This window comes from Tachypleus tridentatus, chromosome 8 (genome assembly GCF_004210375.1).
Source record: "Tachypleus tridentatus isolate NWPU-2018 chromosome 8, ASM421037v1, whole genome shotgun sequence".
In the NCBI taxonomy this organism is placed as follows: domain Eukaryota; kingdom Metazoa; phylum Arthropoda; class Merostomata; order Xiphosura; family Limulidae; genus Tachypleus; species Tachypleus tridentatus.
The window spans coordinates 152,905,356-152,927,843 of record NC_134832.1 but is presented as its reverse complement, the minus strand read 5'-3'; the positions used below and the strand labels follow the sequence as shown (position 1 = coordinate 152,927,843).

General features: G+C 32.3%; 1 protein-coding gene across 2 annotated transcripts in view; it reads right to left on the bottom strand.

The window, feature by feature from the left end:
• LOC143223764 (BCL2/adenovirus E1B 19 kDa protein-interacting protein 3-like) overlaps window positions 1-20,684 on the bottom strand; it is a 33,746-nt gene extending 13,062 nt beyond the window's left edge. Inside the window, exons 1-4 of one of the 2 annotated variants that reach the window (XM_076452167.1) lie at window positions 20,459-20,684; window positions 14,955-15,129; window positions 11,034-11,103; window positions 9,036-9,118 (exon numbers count right to left, since the gene is read on the bottom strand). In XM_076452167.1, coding sequence (XP_076308282.1) covers window positions 9,036-9,118; window positions 11,034-11,103; window positions 14,955-15,129; window positions 20,459-20,501 — 371 coding nt within the window. In that variant the 5' untranslated portion in view covers window positions 20,502-20,684. The remainder of the gene's footprint in view (window positions 1-9,035; window positions 9,119-11,033; window positions 11,104-14,954; window positions 15,130-20,458) is intronic. The other variant, XM_076452168.1, reaches the window with a different exon arrangement.
• Between the last annotated feature and the right edge of the window lie 1,804 nt (window positions 20,685-22,488).

Sequence of the window (22,488 nt, the reverse complement as noted above, 5' to 3'; positions counted from 1 at the left end):
GAAAGAAATTCTACAATATAACACAGATCAAATTTATATGAATTATATTTCCTAATTAGTCTCCCTTAACAGAAATGCATTTATTGGAATATTTGTAATTAATGGTTCAACCATTTACATTTAATAGTAATCATCTAATGAAATTAGAAAATAGGGTTAACTAAATACATAAGAATGAAAAGATGGGATTATGTAGGGAACAATTGATTCCATCATTTTTTGTTTCTGTAAGACATAATACACACAATACTATGTCAAGACACTTGCTACCAGTATCTCATAGTTATCTAAAAAACCACTTTTAGCAGTACTTTAAACAAAATTAGGAAACCTTTCATGATTTCTTGGACTCTCCTCAAATTAGCTTTTTCATTAAAAGTAGTAAAAAATACAATTTGTTTTAGATTTGGAAAAATTTCATTACAGAGATTTAAGTTATTAATAATAAAGTAATTTAAGGTGCCATGTGCTACTGAAACTTGTACCAGGTGTGTCACTATAATATTATTCAAGACAGTTCTTAAGATACTGCATAAAATCATTAATCTCAGATCCACACTTGGATCATCTACCCCTTTTACTAAATGCCACATACATATACTATGATCTGAGAACTGAAAGTATGGAATCATCAATGTCTAATATTTGAATGTGAATTTTCCAATTTCATGAATGGAATATCTAAACTTGACTAAAGGGCACTAAAGTGGTTGTAGTTATTTGTTTAATGTGGAAAAAACAATCTCAGATTATAATGTTTTAAGTCCATAAGCTTACAACTAACCAACTGGAAGAAAGAGAACTGTTTGGGATAGTTCTAGTAAGAAAGTGTGATGTACACCATTTATAAAAATAATAATAACAAATTTCTTAGTCACCATCACAGGAGAGAAATTTCAAGTATATAAAGCACAAAGTTGTTTATTACAATTCACTATAACACAAAATACGCAACATCAATAAGAATAAAAAACGTTTTTGATGATGAATTTTTACACCAATCTGCAAGGGGGGATGATTCAACCTAGCCCCAAAGTAATTATAAAACAGTTATTCTGTATATTTTTAAAATGTATGTGTACCTTCACAAAAGTTTGCAGACTACCAGTAAACATTACAAGGTTTTCATACACAAAATATCAGATTCCTTTATTATGTTTTAAAATTTCAAACTAATGTTTTGTCATGGTTTTTAATTTTAAAATGGTGAGTACCTAAAGTATAAAGTAGTTTTGATTTTAAGATTAAAAATATTTTTATAAATCAGAAAACATCCATAACCTTCTGATAATCATGAAACATTTCTTTTGAAAGCACTTTATATTTTACCTGTTATTTTCACTACTGTATCTCTGTACAAGTTTGGTTAAAAATAAATATAACAACACAAAACCATAAATGTTTATCCTAAATAACTTAAATCTTATAACATTATACACATAAAAATTTATTATTTTTATTATATTGACCTGTCAGCCAGTCTGACTAAAATTACAAAAGTTGAATGATATAGTTCATGTGCACTCATCATATCCAAGAATATAAAACTGGCCTTTACAACATGACTTGTCTTATATTTCTTCTAGTGGACTAGTAGTTTATAAAATATAGTTAAATTTCAGTTATAAGACATTACATATGTATATACATTACTACTATTTACAAATAAGTTCTAAACTTTTAGTTATTCTTCTTAAAACATAGAATAATAGTAAATAAAGAAGAGTAGACAACAATGATCTTTTCCACTTACTAACTTTGTACTCATTAGCTGTAATTTGTTAAGCCTTGTTAAATTTCTCATGCAAAACAAAATATTTTGTTTTTTATACATATGCATTTTTAAATAACAAAAATACCACAGAATTTCACTGTAATTGATCAGGTTTAGCAACTAAGCTGTACTTGGTCTAAAAAAATATGAAATTTCAAACTCACTGATACCTTACTGCTTGGAATGTAGCAGGAAAAAAAAGGGTTTGCCACTAGGGGACACTGAGCTTTCAATTTGTTATACACACATCAATAGGCAAAGTCAGTCTACATAAGCAAGTATTTTCATAAATTTAAAGGCTGGGCAGGGCCACCTGGGTTGATTCAATAAATATGTTAATATCTCATAAAACAGAAACAGTAGAAGAATCTTACTTTATGCTCTAGCTTGTCAATATTGATAATTTTAGTTCCTAATTTATACAAAACTACAGAATTTGTTTTTGGACACCATAAATATTTAATATGAACTAAAGCTGCATTCAAGATACATTGTGACATACAAGATTCAGAGAGGGTTAGTAGGTGATGCAGAAACACTTTGTAAAAATCAGATTTTCTGTGTTAAAATGTTTTCAGATAGTTTGCAAAACCTTGTGATAAGCATACCTAACCTGTAAGCAAGAAGTTGACTTGTACTCAATACATCTACTTATATGATCAAAAATCCTACTTGCTTTATTCTAAGTAAATGCATGTTACGTAGCAGGATTTAGAAAGTAAAAGAAGACCAGATTTTTTCCCTTTTTAATACTATGTAAGAGCTCCCTTGACCAGCCCACAATAATACGGAAGGCCTGCAATAGTTTTATTTTCTAGATATTTATATATGTTCTATAGTAAATCATGTACACTAATTCCAAAAAATGATATCCATTTTTCTCCATCATCTATGAATTTTTCAAAAATTGTCATATGTACTTTTACATAAGTGAATCATTTTCATTGAAATCAGGTCACATTTTGTTATGCTTAAATAACTGACAACCAGTTGCTATAGATTTCTATAAACCAATTATGATGTGAGAATCTTACTGATTGTTCTAGAACCCATTAGAAACATACTACAAGTATATCAAGAGTTAATAGGCCACACGATGCATCATTTTTGGATGGTATTTGTTTGTTTGTATACTTTTACATTATATTTTTCTCTTCATTATATTACTTGTTTACTGCTGCAGTAACAAGAAGTTACGTGAACAACCCAAACATATTATGTTATATTTGGGGTAAATCTGGTGTTAAGAAACAAAGGCAAAACACTACAGAAATTGTCAAAAAAGCATAATTACACACATTTGAAAATAAAACTTGGGCCCAAAGACAAATCATGGGCTCCACACAAAGTTTGCACCATTTGTGTCAAAGAGTTGAGACAATGGACTAAATGCCTTTTGGAATTCCAAAGAGATGACTACTATTTTTGCTCACATGACATGCATGGATACAACACTCAAAATAAAAAGGAATTTTTTTTATCTGAACCTTCAGTCTGCTATAAGACCTGATGCACCTGTACCTACTTCACCTTCAGTCTCCTATAAGACCTGTTGCTCATGGACCTGATGTACCTGTACCTAATTCACCACACTTTATTGATAAAATTTAATCTGCTCTGAACCTGATGTCAACAGAAATGATGACAGACATTGTTTTCAACCTGAAGTGTCTCATGAACCACAACTTAGAAATAGACTTCAGATAAACAATTTTGAAAGGTCAATGAGAAAAACTGAATAAGAAGAGTGAATTGACTTATTGACAAATATTTTCAATAAAATGTTCAATAAAGAGTTGATTGTAATAAGAGCTTGAAAGCTTATCTCTGACATTCACATATTGATTATTTTCCTGAAGAACAAGCGGAAAGATTTCATCAAGGCATCAGGGAAGGTGGAACATCAGCATGATGGTTGATTACTGATGGTTATTCAAACAAGATGTTCTTGATGCAGTACATAAAGGAAAGACCACAATACATAGATTTCACAAAAAAAACAAAAACACAAAGAGAATTAATGTTTATTTGACATCAATGTTCTTCCCTTTTATTGCATTTGTCTGTATTTTTGTTAACAAACATAATACTAAAAAATGTTGCAATGAACAAAATAATAATTTGATCTAAGAAAGAGATCTTTTTCTTCCAAATTTGTAAAAATCCTTACATGACACAAAAAAAATTGAATATTATTTTCAAAATCTGCATAGCTGGATTATGGAGATTCCATTATTAAAACCAAAACAACGTTCATGAAGTATAAATTTGCAAGCCTATTTACTAATGTTGTCATAACTTCTTTTATTAAAACATTAAAGAAATCTGACAGTATTAGTCCAGCTCACCAAAGAGTCCAAATCTTTCAGCACAAATTCAGCATCTTGACTGAAATACCTATTAATTTAATATTTTTTGCAAATTCACTGCTTAGTCCATTATCAATGCCTTTGATTAAAATAAGAAATAGTGAGAATTTTAGAATAGAATCCTGTGGTATACTATTTGTAACATCAATTCATTGTGATTCTTCCTGTGGTATATCATTTGTAACATCAATTCATTGTGATTCTTCCTGTGGTATACCATTTGTAACATCAATTCATTGTGATTCTTCCTGTGGTATACCATTTGTAACATCAATTCATTGTGATTCTTCCTGTGGTATACCATTTGTAACATCAATTCATTGTGATTCTTCCCGTGGTATACCATTTGTAACAACAATTCATTGTGATCCTTCCTGTGGTATATCATTTGTAACATCAATTCATTGTGATTCTTCCTGTGGTATACCATTTGTAACATCAATTCATTGTGATTCTTCCTGTGGTATACCATTTGTAACATCAATTCATTGTGATTCTTCCTGTGGTATACCATTTGTAACATCAATTCATTGTGATTCTTCCTGTGGTATACCATTTGTAACATCAATTCATTGTGATTCTTCCTGTGGTATACCATTTGTAACATCAATTCATTGTGATTCTTCCTGTGGTATACCATTTGTAACATCAATTCATTGTGATTCTTCCTGTGGTATATCATTTGTAACATCAATTCACTGTGATTCTTCCTGTGGTATATCATTTGTAACATCAATTCATTGTGATTCTTCCCATGGTATACCATTTGTAACATCAATTCATTGTGATTCTTCCTGTGGTATATCATTTGTAACATCAATTCATTGTGATTCTTCCTGTGGTATATCATTTGTAACATCAATTCATTGTGATTCTTCCCATGGTATACCATTTGTAACATCAATTCATTGTGATTCTTCCCGTGGTATACCATTTGTAACAACAATTCATTGTGATCCTTCCTGTGGTATATCATTTGTAACATCAATTCATTGTGATTCTTCCTGTGGTATACCATTTGTAACATCAATTCATTGTGATTCTTCCTGTGGTATACCATTTGTAACATCAATTCATTGTGATTCTTCCTGTGGTATACCATTTGTAACATCAATTCATTGTGATTCTTCCTGTGGTATACCATTTGTAACATCAATTCATTGTGATTCTTCCTGTGGTATACCATTTGTAACATCAATTCATTGTGATTCTTCCTGTGGTATATCATTTGTAATATCAATTCATTGTGATTCTTCCCATGGTATACCATTTGTAACATCAATTCATTGTGATTCTTCCTGTGGTATATCATTTGTAACATCAATTCATTGTGATTCTTCCTGTGGTATATCATTTGTAACATCAATTCATTGTGATTCTTCCCATGGTATACCATTTGTAACATCAATTCATTGTGATTCTTCCCATGGTATACCATTTGTAACATCAATTCATTGTGATTCTTCCTGTGGTATATCATTTGTAACATCAATTCATTGTGATTCTTCTTCCACTTATACCATATAACTAATTTATCCCCTGCCCAACAGAAATAACCTATTTTAAACATTCTTTTAAGTAGTATCCCATTAAAGCTTTCTAAATGTCCACATATTCAAATATACTGCATTACCCATGTTTAGATAGAATGAAACAAATGGTTGGTTGCTTGGCATTTATTGGTATAAATCAACTAGGCTATCTACACCAAACAACTGGTAAAAATAAAAAATAAAAGTAAAATTATTAAAATATGTAAAGAAAGAATCATGTTGAAACAAAGGCCAGGTTTCAAATTAAAAACTTAAGCAGAATTAAAAGGCCAAATAGCCCTTAAAAATTTAAAAACATTACCAATGACACTGTTCAGCATTAGGGTGAACCCATGGTAAAACATGTCTAAAAGGGTGCCATTGCTCATGCTCATAACAATGGCACAATAGTAAAATGTGGGATATTGTGACTTGTGTGTCACACAGACCACACATTGGTGCATCAGTCCCAGATAAAAGAAAATGATTACTTAAAAACTTGTGACCAATGCATAGCCTAGCCAGAAAAAATTTCCTTCTGATCTTTACAGAAGGAAGATGGCCAACAAGTAACAAAAGGTTTGATCTGGAAAAGCTTGTCATCAGATTGCTTACTCCAACTGGTATGGAGCCAAGCCTTGAATACAGGACAGTAGTCCATGTATGGGACAGGCACTGCCATGACAGCAACAGAGGAGACAGACTTAGCTGAGGTGTCAGCAAGTTCATTCCTGCAAATACCAATGTGGGCTGGTATCCAGAAGAACTGGATACAAATGGATGATAAAGAGAAATGGGCCAGTCGGCTTTGAATATCACCGAGAACAGGAAGAGAATAAACATGTAATGATTCAAGAGCCAGTACAGAGATAAGCGAGTTGGTATTAATAGTTCAGTTCTTGTACTGCATAGCTTCTACATGATCCAGGACAAGAGAAATGGCTTACAATTCAGCAGTGAACACAGAAGCTGTAGAGGTAATCCTGTGTGCAACCACTAAACTACAACAAACCATGGAAAACCCACAGAGTCACTTGATTTTAAGCCATCTGTATAAACGGAAATGGAAGGATAGATCGAAAGATGTTCAGCAAATAGAAGATGGTACTTCAAGCGGGAGTACCCACTTTCCTCAGATGACTCAGAGAAATGTCACATTTGGGGATGGTAATAGGTTATGGTGGGATTGACTGACCAGAGGAGAGAGCAAAAGGTGACTGCATCAGCAAGTTTAAGAAATGTTTCTTGTAAGTAGACATACATAGGATGATAAGAATAAATCAAATCTTTGATGTTGTCTATATTCAAATGAATACCTCAACAGCTCCACTGTATCAAAGTACCCATTTTTACTCAAGTGGAGGAAAATTGGGCAGAGAAACCTTCTGTTTTCAACCATGTGTTTTTCTTTATTGGAAGAAGATCTATCGACTTCCATGTATCCCGCCCTGGATCGAGTGGGCAGGTCTCTGTCAGTAGACAAAAATTTCAGTGACCGAAGATGTGAATGATTATTGTTTTGCATCTAGGGGCTGGAAAAGAAGATTGACCTAAGAAAATGCCACAACCTGGAGCCAAAGGAAATGAAGAGTCACTGGAAGGAGTGGTGGGGACAAAGATGGAAGTAGATGTCTACTTGTCACATCTCTCAACCAAGGAGGGTAAAAGACTCTTCACATAATTGGAAAACTATTCTAAGAAATATTGTGAACCATTTTCAAATGCTGTACCTCTTTTTCCTTCACCCACCTAGAGCAAAAATGAAAGTAAGAGGGTTGTGAACTACTACAGTCAATATATTGTGATTCCAGTTCACATTCAGGTGTCATGGCCTTTGACACCACAATGAGCATATGTTAAAGATCCACGACATGATGTATTCAAATGACTGAACTGCTGACACTAGAATCATGTGAGAGGATTAAAAATATATGGCTGTACCTTACAGTTCAGATATCCTGCTTTGATGGTGGCAGGTAGAAGTGGTGATGTAAGCATTAAAATCAGCACATTAGTAGACAGCATAATTCCGTCTTTGTGAGCAGAGATTTGATACAGTGCAAAACGCCTTAGCTGGAAAAATCAGCTAGGATCTCCAACCAGGGAACGTTCTTTAAATCCTTCTCAACTATAACTCCCCTGAAAGAATTCAAAGTTGTATGGAGAGTAATCTTGATGGGTATATCCTCCATGGCCCTCGACTTCAAGATAAGTTTGGTGAAGATGTTTCCACCAAAATGTCTCCTAAATACAGCTTCCTTACTGACTTGTGGGATCCAATAAACCTCTCTAATCCATTCTGAATGAAAAGGGAGACATCTGCCCTAAGGATTTACCAGATAACAAATGCAAAAGAGAAATCTAGGTACAGGATCCGACTGTGATGGTGATTGTTGAACATTCATTCATTTATGATTGTTTATCAATTATCATTTTTTTTTCTAAGTTTTATCTATTTATTGTTTATGAATGGGGGTATCCATAATAAAATCATTTCAGTACTCACTGTCCAACCATGGAACCCTACAAGGGGATGCACTGCAATGCCAAACATTACAGCAACACCAGGGTTCCGTGAGCACTATACCCAAACACCAACACTGGTACTTGGCTGACTCTAGTCCTAGTGAACCAGCTGAATGACCCTGGAGGGGGGTCACCTCTAGACTGCTCATCTACAGGAATGTAAGGCCAAAGTGGTGTATTAGGGTTGAACATCAAGATACTCTCCTTTCCTTCACAAGTTACCACCCACAGCAAACACGTGGGTGGATGTTTAGATACCAGAGAAGGTAAACCAAAAGAACAGAACCTTTTCTGTGAGGTCTCCTCACCACATGCAGAAATCCACACCAAGGGGGAAACAAACGTTATCAAATAACAATACTAGTCCCCCTTTCTGAATACATGCCAACTATCTGTAGTAATATGATACCTTTCTAAATGACCTGGTAGAATTTCTATAAACATATTTCCTAACAAGTAAAATAATATTAGCTGGTAATAACTTGGACATTGTCTATTTTCCTCCTTACAAAAATCTATGTAATTTTGTTCAAACTTCCAGCACCCAATCATTTTTAATTCATTCATTACAACTTAAGGTTTTTCTATGATACAACTGAACACATTTTAACTAAACACAATATGTTCTTGGTTCAAAACCCAAATTCATATTGTTTCTATTTTCCTTACATAGACAGACACTTTTCTTTCAAGTAAACAAACTATTACTGAAATTAATATATTATTTTATTTTCTTTGAATCAGTATTGGAAAGCCACAATTAAATTAATGATAAATATAATTATTAATCACAGTTTCAATTTTCTATGATATATATAGAATAGAAAAACTAACTTGGGAGGTCTTTGATCGGGTCTGCTACTCCACTCCCATATCCAGTCAGTAACAGCTTGCCCTCCTTTACCAAGCAGATCTTCCTAAAACACAAAATGACCAGTGATAATTGGTATTTCTTGTTGTTTTTCTATCAGAGTCAATTGATTCTCTCTCTCTTTTTGTCTGTGAATGTATTGCTTCATTTATTAGACTAACTATACATTTAGTTTTATTATAATATTACACTAATATGTTGAAAGTTTCAACAACTTTTTAACCATAATTTTTATAGCATTAAAGGTAGGAAAATTCACTATAGAGGATTAGTAACATGGCAAGAACAGAAGTTATGACCTTTGTAAAAAATTTATGTTCTGTAATTTGAACCTGTCAGTGAGTCTAATCCTCTTGTGCTATTCGAGTACTGTTCTTGTCATAACCCAATGAACTGGCCATGCTGTTCTACAAACACATATCCTGAATATAAATCATGAGGCTAGCCACTTTCAAGTATTTGAAACTGCATAAGGTGAAGCAAAAAAAAATAAAAAATTACTATATCAAAATTAAACTTAAATGGTACAACTACAAGAGTTTGTATCAAAATATGTAAAATATACTGTCCAACCACTTTCTACTATAAGAATGGCATTAACATTATCACAAAATGACAATTTGTAGAAGTTGATATATGTAGTGAACTTTTCTTACACTTTCAATTGTGGTTTAATATTATCAGCTCTAAAAATGTAAATAAATCAACTCTACCAGTTAATTTTAGTGGCAGGATAATAGAATCATGTGTGTTTGACTTTATACAATCTATTTTCATTTGCTTCACATACCTTCTACTCTCTTTAAACTGTAAAAAAAGATGACATATCACCTTCAGTAACTAAACATTTCCAATTAAAGAACAGGCAGAGTAAATAAGGTTTTAAACATATAATAGCTAAATGTCTGTCTGAATATTTAACACTAGAAAAAATTACATTTCTTTTCAAGAGTACAGTACAGGAAAATTGTTCACTTTCTCAGTTCTTTTCTGTTTCTAAAATTTTTTGTTGACATTAATTTGTCAATCTTTATATATGCTGAACTGTCAATTTGAGAAAAAACTTATTAAGAACAAAAATGTTACTTTCTGTGATGGAAACTCATGGGGGAAAAACAGGACTTCGTCCACTGACCAAATGAAACAGATATTTAAAGAGGGGAGTATGAACACCACAAACATATAAATTCTAAGTATAGGTTCATTGTTCTTCAGTTCATTAGAGCATTCTCATGTCAGTATAACATACATGCATGATTTTATTGTACCATGTTGAATAAATTGATTTGAATATCTTCCCTTTGACACTTCTTACAGAAGCGACAACTGTGAAGAATTTCAGTCTTTTCTTGCACTCATTAAAATGACAAGGAACAGTGGCATTCAGGAGAAAATCACCTTTGCAATTATTTGGCAAACCTAAGCACTCTATTGCGATGGAACTATCTTTTGCAGCTGAACCCCAAAATGTTTACTAACAATGCACTGCAGTCAGTTTCTTTTGCTCAAAAACAAATACAATGTAATCTTCCTTACTGAAATAACACATAGAATGAAAAAAATATGGTTTTAAATGGCCTACTAGGCAATTATATTGCATATATTTCATTACCCAAGTGACTGGGTGAACTACATGTTTTATTCTTATTAATTTGCTAGTGATATATATTAAGCTAGGTATACACTGACCATTTTAATCATTAACTAAGGCAAGTGTCTCTCCAAATGGAAACAAGAAAACTAAACATGAACAATTTATATATCTTAGCAACTTCCCATTACTTTAAGTTTGTTCTCTGTAAAAACAGTAATATCAAATGTGAACTAAGCTGTTCTAACAATGTGTTCATACGAAGATAAATAAAATACACACACCAATCATACGTATAATGTTATAAGAATTAAATGCATGAAAAATGTTAGATTACTTTATAAAGAAGTCCACAAAAACAAAACCTTACTCTATTAATGATCAGTAATTCATGAGGATTAGATGGTTGTTCACTCACTGGACTGTGAGGGCTCTTTGGGCTAGAAAAAAATATGAACAAAACATTTTGAAAGATCTAATATAGCCAAAAATTAGAAAAAAAAAGGTGAAATAACCATTTTTGAGACACATAATAACCATATTTTTTTAATTTTCTTAGGAGAACAGAAACATATACTGGATAGGTTGTGCACTGGTCATCTGAGAATAAAAAGATACTTATAATTTTAAACAAAGAATGTTATTTTCTTAGCTTTTAAAACTTCAAAAACATATACACATTATCAAACTGCTAGTTTAATCTTACATCAAGGAGATACAACTAAATATAACAAAACAGTCTGTATAACCAAAGTGCTGTGTAATATATAAATCAACAATGACTCATTGACAAAAGTATTATTAATAAGTTAGACTACAAACAGAGACAGCTAACACAGCATTATTAAAGCATAAAATAATTATTCTCAAACACATTAGAGCATTTTGAGTTATGATTTGTTAATTTAAAATAATATATTTCAGCAGTAAACTAATTCTGGTTCTCAATAGGCTACTAATTTGACTCACCAAAAACAATGCTAATATAAATATTTAATAATTATACTACTACACAACTTCTGAATAAAATATACATGAAAATTTAAATTACAGCAATGCTGACATTTTGAACCTGATGAAGGTCTAAAAATGAAACTATTCCTTAAGAATATACATGTATTTGTGAGGGTTTGAGGGCAAGAGAGACTGTGAACCTGATGGACTAAAGCTGATGTTATTTCTGAAGAATGTTCGTGTATAAGCAAAAATATCCATCTTACTGATAAGAATAATTTAAGTTAATCTAGCAACTTAAATAATTTTGTGGACTTTACAAAGGTTAGTTGTGTCACACTCTTGGTTTCCCTGAGAACTAAGGCTCTGAGCTACTTATACCACTCACTGTGAAAAGTAATTGTTGGACATTTCAGTCATGCTGAGGGCCATTCAATAATAACATACTGTGAATCTATAGTTTTATTATTTAAGTTATTTAGAATTGTGAATGATATTGTGATTAATTCCCAACAACATAATGTAGAATATCCTGCTTGTGAAATAGAATTTGGCATCAACATTATTCATGTCTGTTCTCCCATTATTTCAAACATGAATCTTCAGATTTTTTTTGTGTGCACAGCTATTTAAACAGGAGAAAGATGAACATTAGGACAGATACCATGGTTTGCAGTATATATAAAATAACTGTGATAGTTTGGGGACAAGAGATTATAAGTACTTGGTAAAGGAACAAAGTTGAAGTTATTCCTGAATAATACACATGAATCTATGATGGTTCTGAATAATACACATGAATCTATGATGGTTCTGGAGCAAAAGACTGTAAACATTATGAAAACCTAAAGCTGAAGCTATTCCTGAATAATACACATGAATCTGTGATGGTTCTGGAGCAAAAGACTGTAAATGTGATGAAAACCTAAAGCTGAAGCTATTCCTGTATAATAAACATGAATCTGTGATGGTTCTGGAGCAAAAGACTGTAAACATGATGAAAACCTAAAGCTGAAGCTATTCCTGAATAATATACATGAATCTGTGATGGTTCTGGACCAAAAGACTGTAAACGTGATGGAAACCTAAAGCTGAAGTTATTCCTGTAACAGTTTTGGGGCAACAGAGTAATTAATGTTGCTCTAATTGTTTGTTTTGAATTTTGTGTAGAGAACTTTGTCCTAAAAAGCCAGCAGTTACACACAGTTATGTATGTTTACAGAGAAAATTACATCTCAGAATAATTCTAAAAATAGAGAAGTGGAGATGCAACAAGAGCTTATAACAACTCATAGGAATATTATTCAATAAAATTTAATATCATTAGAGATTTTTAAAAAGTTAATGGAACAAACAGTAAAATACTTTTATTCTGATTTTTAATAACTGTACCAGACATATTCAGTATCTAACATGTTTAAACGTCAGTTTCTTCTATTTCTGATGGAAACTGTTTTAAAGAGAAACAAAAACAGAAAAATTTACTCAAGTAGTTTCAGTAATAGTTTACTTTTACTGCAAAATAATTTTTATTACTAGCTGCTGTTTCTTACAACAGAAAATGTTTTATTACATAAATAAATTTCAACATTGTTAATGGTAACTACGGGTACATGGGCATGAAAAAAAGTCCAGTGAAGTTGTTTTTCTGAAAATTAAAACAACTGGCCCTAATTAAAGTGGAGTGGAAAATTCAATAAAGTGATTTCTCATTAACAACACCTACAAAGATAATTTCAAAAACAATAATTACCTTTACTGGTAGAATATATTTTTTTATTAGAAAAGCTCAACAAAACATGATTCATATTATTTTACAAAAACAAATATGCAGAAAAAATGTGACAAAATATACTACTATGGTATAGAGAACATTGTAGTTTTCAGCACATGAAGTGAAGAGAGATGAGTGATTAACATACAAGAACATGTCAGCTATATTTTTAGAAAACAGAATGTACAGAACACTAAGTAAGCCTGACAATGTACAGTATTAAGTAAACTGAAAACGAAAAAAAACAAACTTTTCTGTACAGTATTCAAAGAATGCCAATACACTATCACTTCCACCATATTAAGTTTCACATGTGTTTAAACTGAACTAGCACTACCTAGCACAGAAGGTTTTAAATGACTTATCATACAGTGTAGTCAAAGGAATAAGATATCAAAGATACCTAAGTATTTCAATTATAGTTAAGTTTATTATACTAGTAAACTGTGACTTGTTTACTTTAGCATCACCCATGTCATCACAGTCTGTAGCTCAACATTTAAAGATAAATAAAACGTCAAACAATACATAATAATGTGTTGGAAAACTCTGTAAGAGATTTATATACACTTATTCACAATACAAAAAACAAAAAAAATGGAATGCCCTACCACTTGAGACAGGAACAAAAGTTCCACAAAAAGTTATTCCCTGATACATATACATTAATATTTACTACAGTAGTGACACAAAATAGTCTCTTACACATGCTCTGTTGTTGTTAACTCATTCCTTTAGATAATCTCATATCAACAGTTAAATTTTAGATTATCTTAAATAACTAAAGTATGATAACAGATATTGAAAATTATCTTAAATCTGAGCTGTAATTTATAGCTATTTCTAATTATCACTTATTTCATTAGTCTTTTTTACAAACAAGTTTACAAGTTTTACAAGTTTTTCACAAACAAGATTCCTAGGTTTTCAAACTTTCAAGGTCATCAAGAAGTAACATTGATCAAGCAGCTGAGGCTGGAAAGTTAAAAGTGAAGAATACAAGCACCACACCTGTAACTTCATAGTTATATCTCTCAACCTAAAACACAACACAATTTTCTCTCATTCTTAACAAAGTAATACATTTTAAAACCTAAATCATTAAATACAAAGTCTAGTTTAAATTGATTTCATTCCATAATTATAAAAACTATTATCTTGGATGAAATTACAAGTTCACATATTTCTTTCCTAGAAAAAGATGTTATCCTAATAAGGTCTGCTAATTAATTTTTGAAGCACATCTGGATAAACAGAACTTACAGCACTTAACATATTTTCAATTTTGATCGTTGTATATATTACTCTAATCCAAGAAAACACTGTTTACACAATGCAGAATATATGTACATATGTATATATTTCCACAGAAATCTAATTTAAATAACAGCATTTGTTAACTATGGAAACCTTCACTGAATGAATGTAAAAATGGATGCTTAATAGTTTTGTGCATTTATACCTATAAATACATAAGAACAACAGTAGTATTAATAGTAACTCATTCACCTACTTGGAATAAGAATATACATGCAAGAACAGTAACTATTGTACCAATAGTACCTATTGCCATGAGAGGATTTTCCACTTGCTACAGCTGAGGAACGATTACTTTCTCGTTGTGCCTCCCATAGAAGATTCTCCATGTTCCCATTCAAAATGGATCCTCCAAAAGGAACAGGAGTAGAACGGGCATGGGTGCATTCTCCACTTGCTAAGTTTAGTTCCACCCATGACTCTGCATTAAATATAGGTATAATTATTTCATCACCCATGATTCAACATTAAATATAGGTATAATTATTTCACCACCCATGACTCTACATTAAATACAGGTATAATTATTTCACCACCCATGACTCTACGTTAAATACAGGTATAATTATTTCACCACCCATGACTCTACATTGCATATGGGTATAATTACTTCACAACCCATGACTCTACATTACATATGGGTATAATTACTTCACCACCCATGACTCTATATTAAATATTGGTATAAGTACTTCAACTTCTTTGTGGACAATATTCAAAAACAAATAAACATCTGTGTAACTCAAGTTCATCCAAAACTACTTGTTACATTTCTTCATATTTACTTGAAAATATTCCTTTAAATGTTACAATTTCTCTCAGGTTGATACAATGAATATCTAATTCCATGCATGTACAATGTTATGATCTGTTAAAGTACAGGAAAGACAAAAGTTAAAGCTCTACTGATGAAACCTAGTCATGTGACAGCAAATACAAATGTTTTACATAACTACAATTAATGGTTTCAATAAAACAAAGCATAACTACATGTGTTTTATGTAACATCACATTAGACTGTATACATAAGTTATAAAACTTCAAATTAAGGACAAAAGTGAGAGAAATAAATTGTAAATACTATTATATAACTCAAGCAAAAACATGAACATCTTCAAGGTTAAACTGATAAAAACGCAGCAATGCAAAATAAGAGAGAAATCCCAGTAGATAATAGTGACTATATGTAATATAATGAAGCTATATTTTATCCACCAATAAAAAAGGTTAAACTCTGTTTATATTAAACAACTGTTAAGTAAACATATATATTGCTGATGACAAACTATACAAGAAAACATACATACCTATACTGATGAGAAACTATAAGTAAACATACATTGATGACTTAAGCTTTAAGTAAACACACATACACTGATGATTAAAACTGTAAGTAAACATACATATACTGATGATTGTTTTGGTTCATTTTGAATTTTGTGCAAAGCTACATGAGGGCTATCTGCACTAGCCATCCCTAACTTAGCAGTGTAAGACTAGAGGGAAGGCAGCTAGTCATCACCACCCACTACTAACTCTTGGGCTACTCTTTTACCAAAGAATAGTGGGACTGATTGTCACATTATAATGCACCCATGGCTAAAAGGGCGAGCATGTTTGGTGCAATGGGGGTTTGAACCCACAACCCTCAGATTACAAGTCGAGTGCCTTAACCACCTGGCCATGCTGGGCCCACTGATGACTAAAACTGTAAGTAAACATACATACACTGATGGCTGAAACTGTGTGTAAATATACATATACTGATGACAAACTCAGTAAACATACATACACACACTGATGAGTGAAACTGTAAGTAAACATACATACACTGATGGCTGAAACTGTGTGTAAATATACATATACTGATGACAAACTCAGTAAACATACATACACACACTGATGACTAAAACTGTAAGTAAACATACATACACTGATGGCTGAAACTGTGTGTAAATATACATATACTGATGACAAACTCAGTAAACATACATACACACACTGATGAGTGAAACTGTAAGTAAACATACATACACTGATGAAACTGGCTGAAATATACATATACTGATGACAAACTGTAAAAAATATACACATATACTGATGACAAACTCAGTAAACATACATATACACACTGATGAGTGACAAACTGTAAGTAAACATAACTGATGGCTACTGAACTGTGACATAGTGGTAAAGCAAGTCACTAAACTATAAAATGTAATGATAAGGACTGTGACATAGTGGTACTGGTAGGCAAATATACATATACTGATGACAAACTCAGTGACAAACATACACTCAAACACACACTGATGACTAAAACTGTACTGGTAGGCAAGTCACTCAAACTACATACATACACTGAGTGGTACTGGTAGGCAAGTCACTCAAACTACTAAAATGTAATGATAAGGACTATACATATACTGATGACAAACTCTAAAATGTATGTAATGTAAGGACTGTGACATACATAGGCAACACACTGATGATAAGGACTGTGACATAGTGGTACTGGTAGGCAAGTCACTCAAACTATAACATAATGATAAGGACTGTGAGTGGTACTGGTAGGCAAGTCACTCAAACTACTAAAATGTAATGATAAGGACTGTGACATAGTGGTACTGGTAGGCAAGTCACTCAAACTACTAAAATGTAATGATGAACTGTGACATAGTGGTACTGGTAAGCAAGTCACTCAAACTACTAAAATGTAATGATAAGGACTGTGACATAGTGGTACTGGTAGGCAAGTCACTCAAACTACTAAAATGTAATGATGATGACAAACTCAGTCAAACTATACATACACACACTGATGCAAGTGATAAGGACTGTGACATAGTGGTAAACATACATACACTGATGATAAGGACTGTGACATAGTGGTACTGGTAGGCAAGTCACTCAAACTATACATAGTGGTACTGGTAGGCAATCACTCAAATTACTAAAATGTAATGATAAGGATGACATAGTGGTACTGGTAGGCAAGTCAAACTACTAAAATGTAATGATAAGGACTGTGACATAGTGGTACTGGTAGGCAAGTCACTCAAACTACTAAAATGTAATGATAAGGACTGAGTGGTACTGGTAGGCAAGTCACTCAAACTACTAAAATGTAATGATAAGGACTGTGACAAACTGGTAGGCAAGTAATGATAAGGACTGTGACATAGTGGTACTGGTAGGCAAGTCACTCAAACTACACATAGTGGTACTGGTGTCACTCAAATTACTAAAATGTAATGATAAGGACTGTAACATAGTGGTACTGGTAGGCAAGTCACTCAAACTACTAAAATGTAATGATAAGAAATGTGACATAATGGTACTGGTAGGCAAGTCACTCAAATTACTAAAATATGATGAAAAGGACTGTAACATAGTGGTACTTGCACATACATCATTCAAGCTGCTAAAAATGTTAATACTGAAGTAAATAGAATTTTAGGATTTATCTATACATATCAGTATAAAATATGATATTTTATCTGTACACAAAACACTAGTTACTTGGAATACTGGATATAGTTTGTCTTATCTAAGTTAGGATATTGACTTATTAGAGATGGTTCAGAGAAAGGTTGATAGGATAATTATGAGATGGAAGAGTTATATAACATTAAAAGGTTAAAATATATTTATTTTATTTTTGATATGTTCTTATGAAAGTTTACAATTTTATTAGAGTGTTTGAGTGAATAAATGCCTCTGATTTATTTATAATACACTCTCAAAAGAAGACACATGTTTAAGGTTTGTGTAAGCCAAGCTTGACTCCAATTAAGACAGCTTTATTTTTTGATGTGGTTGTGTTGCAAGATGCTATTGACAGCAGTTGAAACTGGCTCTTTAGTAAAGCTTACAGATGGAAATGTTTTCCCAAAAACGAATATAGTTTAATTTTTTTATTGCTTGCCAGAGGTGAGTGCATGTGGAAAAGTTTGAAGGACTATATGGTTCCTTGTTGTCTTATTAAATTAACTTTCAAAATCACACTATCTATATACTGATAAGACTATAACATCTACAAATAGTTAAACAAGGAAAATTATTATGTTACCAAGAAAAGATAGAGATTCTGAATAAATTAAGTGCAAGAGTATAAGATGAGCAGTAAAGTTACTGGTATAAAGCCAGCAAGAACCATAAACCAAAGTTAACTGGCTTGTTCCAATATACAACACTTACATAAGCTGAATTTATTACTAACTTACACAACAGAGATAAGTCACAAGATTCATTAAAAAAAGATTACAGAAGCACACAGAAACACAAAATTAGTGACAATTATGACAGATTAGCAATTTCTTAACATCTTCCTTCTCACATTTATGATTAAACCAATGACTATATCACCTATCTTGATGTTTTTTTTCTCACATTAAACCAATAGCCATATCACCTAACTATTTCAGTGTTTTTCTTCTCACATTACAGATACAAATGTAACTAATTAGAACTTGAAAGTTGTAAAAACATATGGGTAAATCAAAGTATTTTTTAAGTTAGATAAGGTGATATAACCTATAGGTAGCTAAGGCACAATTGTATACAAGTAATTGATTTTGTAAATGGTGCCACACTCAGTAATCTAATTAGGTCTAAATTACTATTACTAGTAGTATCAGTTAATAATAATAACAGTAGTGTTAGTAATAAGTATAATATTATTACCTTTGATAATGGACTAGCTATTTAATAAGAGCTAATAGTGATAGTAGCAGAGTAGAAAAAATTTGTTTATAACTTGTGAGACAGTACAGAAACATGGTCGATCAAGGATGTCTTGACAGTCTACACCCCAAGTCTAAAAATATCCTTCTATTTTCAGTTCAAAACTGTTATTACAAGATTATCATACTAGTATTTTATGTTTTAAGTTAGCTATAATTTATTAGCTAGAGTAAATAATCTAGAGTGTGTTCATATTTTGTAAACAGCATAAATAAATTATATCCATTTACTGTACTGCAACAATACAGAAATATCATACTTCTGGGTAACACTGAAGTCTATCAATCCATGTAGAACTTGTACACAAGTAAAACTGAAAGGAACTCAGTTTGGTTTGACAGTAAGTTCACACAAGTTGTTTAAATTCAAGTACCGTCCTGGCATGGCCAGGTGGTTAAAGCACTCGACCCACTGCCAACTGTTGGGGTACTCATTTACCAACGAATAGTGAGATTGACCATAACATAATAACGTCCCCACTGTTGAAGGGCGAGCATGTTTGGTGATGACTAGCTGCCTTCCCACTAGTCTTACACTGCTAAATTAGACGGCTAACGCAGATAGCCCTCGAGTAGCTTTGCGCGAAATTCAAAAAACACACAAAGTACACTTAACAGAACTATGTTTCTCCTTACTTGAAAGCTTCTTATAAAGAATAAATTATCTGTTAAAATTAATATATGTTACTGTACAAACGGATAATTATTGTACTCATACATACTTGTGTAATTATATTTATTGTACAAGGATAAATGGAGTTTACTACTGTTAGTTGGTATTTGTCATTTTCTTTGACACTAATGTACATCATATTAAATATTCAAGTATCATTTATAATTTCGTAAAACTGTTACAAATAATGACTCAGAGAATAACTAAATATCCAAATACAAATGTTGTTAAAAGTATAATATGCCATGTTTCGACGTCGCCATTATGCATCTACAATTCTTTTGACGGTTCCGATGTCTTAATATCTATCATTGCAGGTAGTAACTGCTTACCATTCAGTGATTCTTCTGCCAAACTTCTTGGCGTTGAAGTCATGGTGAACTTGAAATATTAAATTAAGAAATATAAATTACAAAATTCAAAGTTAAATTTTCACTGTCCATTAATTTAAAACCAGGAAAATAATATGCAAGTTACTTCTTTCTCCCTCCGTATCTTTGACGTTTACGTCACTTATCACGTGACATAAACACGCGCTCGCCTGATTCTTGTATATTTGGCAGTTAATGGTTACGTCATGTATCATATGTTGTAAACACCAGCTTGCCCAACCCTTTCAGGCAAAGAAAGTAGTTTGATATTCCTTTTGGTAAAGTTATTTCCAAGTAGTAAGTCAAGCCGATGTAAATATAGCCGCATCGTTTCAGTGTACGAATTGTCGTGTGTTGGAGATAATATTTAAAGTTTTATTTTGTATCAATTAACTGAACTGTATGAAGTCACGTATATTATTCGATTTTACGTTTGTTATTGAGTTATACCAGTCTGGGGAAATTACTTCATCAGTAGTCATGGATAAACTAAAATCTATACTTTATATTGTTATGATGTTTTGAAATGTGGTGAGAAAACTAAATCTCAAAACATTGTAGTAGATGTGTGGGTTTTACTGCACGAAGTTGATCGTTGACGAACTGTTTGCTTTTTTTGTAATTTCGCACAAAGCTACTCGAGGGCTATCTGTGCTAGCCGTCCATAATTTAGCAAGGTAAGACTAGAGGGAAGGCAGCTAGTCATCACCACTCACCGCCAACTCTTGGGCTACTCTTTTACCAACGAATAGGGGGGTTGACCGTCACATTATAACGCCCCCACGGCTGAAAGGGCGAGCATGTTTAGCACGACGGGGATGCGAACTCGCGATCCTCAGATTACGAGTCGCACACCTTAACACGCTTGGCCATGACGGGCCTTGACAAACTGTGACAATAACTGAACGATACGTCTGATAATGTATAACAATAAGAATTCTTGTTAGCAAAGCTAAGATAGATCAATTTGTGGGTTTGCACCTAATGACAAACAACTTGAAAAAACAACACTTAATTTCAAGCACACACACATATCCCGTCAGGGACAGAAGAGAGGAAAAAAAAGAAATTTTTTAACTTTAATGAATAATATACAAGACTGAGAAATTACCATTGTTTTCTCATGAGAAAGTTGGGTAAGAAACATTTGAATGTCGAATAATACCATAAGTTGGCGTTCTCTTGAATGATGAACAATTTGTTTAGGGGTGGGATTTCTCATAACTGAATTCTATAAGTATCTCATACACAATTTAATGCTGTTTATTAACTTAATTTGAGCAAACAACAGCGATGGATAGATTATACAGAATATAATTATACTATTTATAATAACGTTATACATTATATAGTATTTTTAGTGTTTTGGTTTATGTGTTCATTTAATAAAGAGAGAATCCCCCACTAGTACAGCGGTAAGTCTGTGGATATTTATAAAGCTAAAATAAGTGGTTCGAGACCTGCTAAATCATGATGATGTAATACGTAGAATATTTGTGACTATTCAGTACCTATAAATTACATAGAAACATAGGTACATTATAAGTGTGACTAATAACTAATAGAAAATCACTGAGTATTTCGGTTCAGTGTTGACAGCTATGTCTATTTGATTATCGATCACAGATAATTAAGTTAGGTAACATTACCGAGGAATTTTTATTGAAATATTGTTTGGAGCTTAGACCTTCAATTTGTATCAACGTTAATGCAGCAGGTAGCAAACATTATAGAAAAAATAAATAATTTCATTACAAATGCCTCCCGCTAATACAGCGGTAAGTATACGGATTTACAACGCTAAAATCAGGGGTTCGATTCTCCTCGGTGGACTCAGCAGATAGCCTGATGTAGCTTTGTTATAAGAACACACTCGTTATCATTGTGTGGCCTAGACTTCGTATTATTTTCACCTAATTATTCAAAAACCCGCCCAATGATAGACTATATTACAACATTGATGACAGAAATGGATTATTTCGGTGAAAATG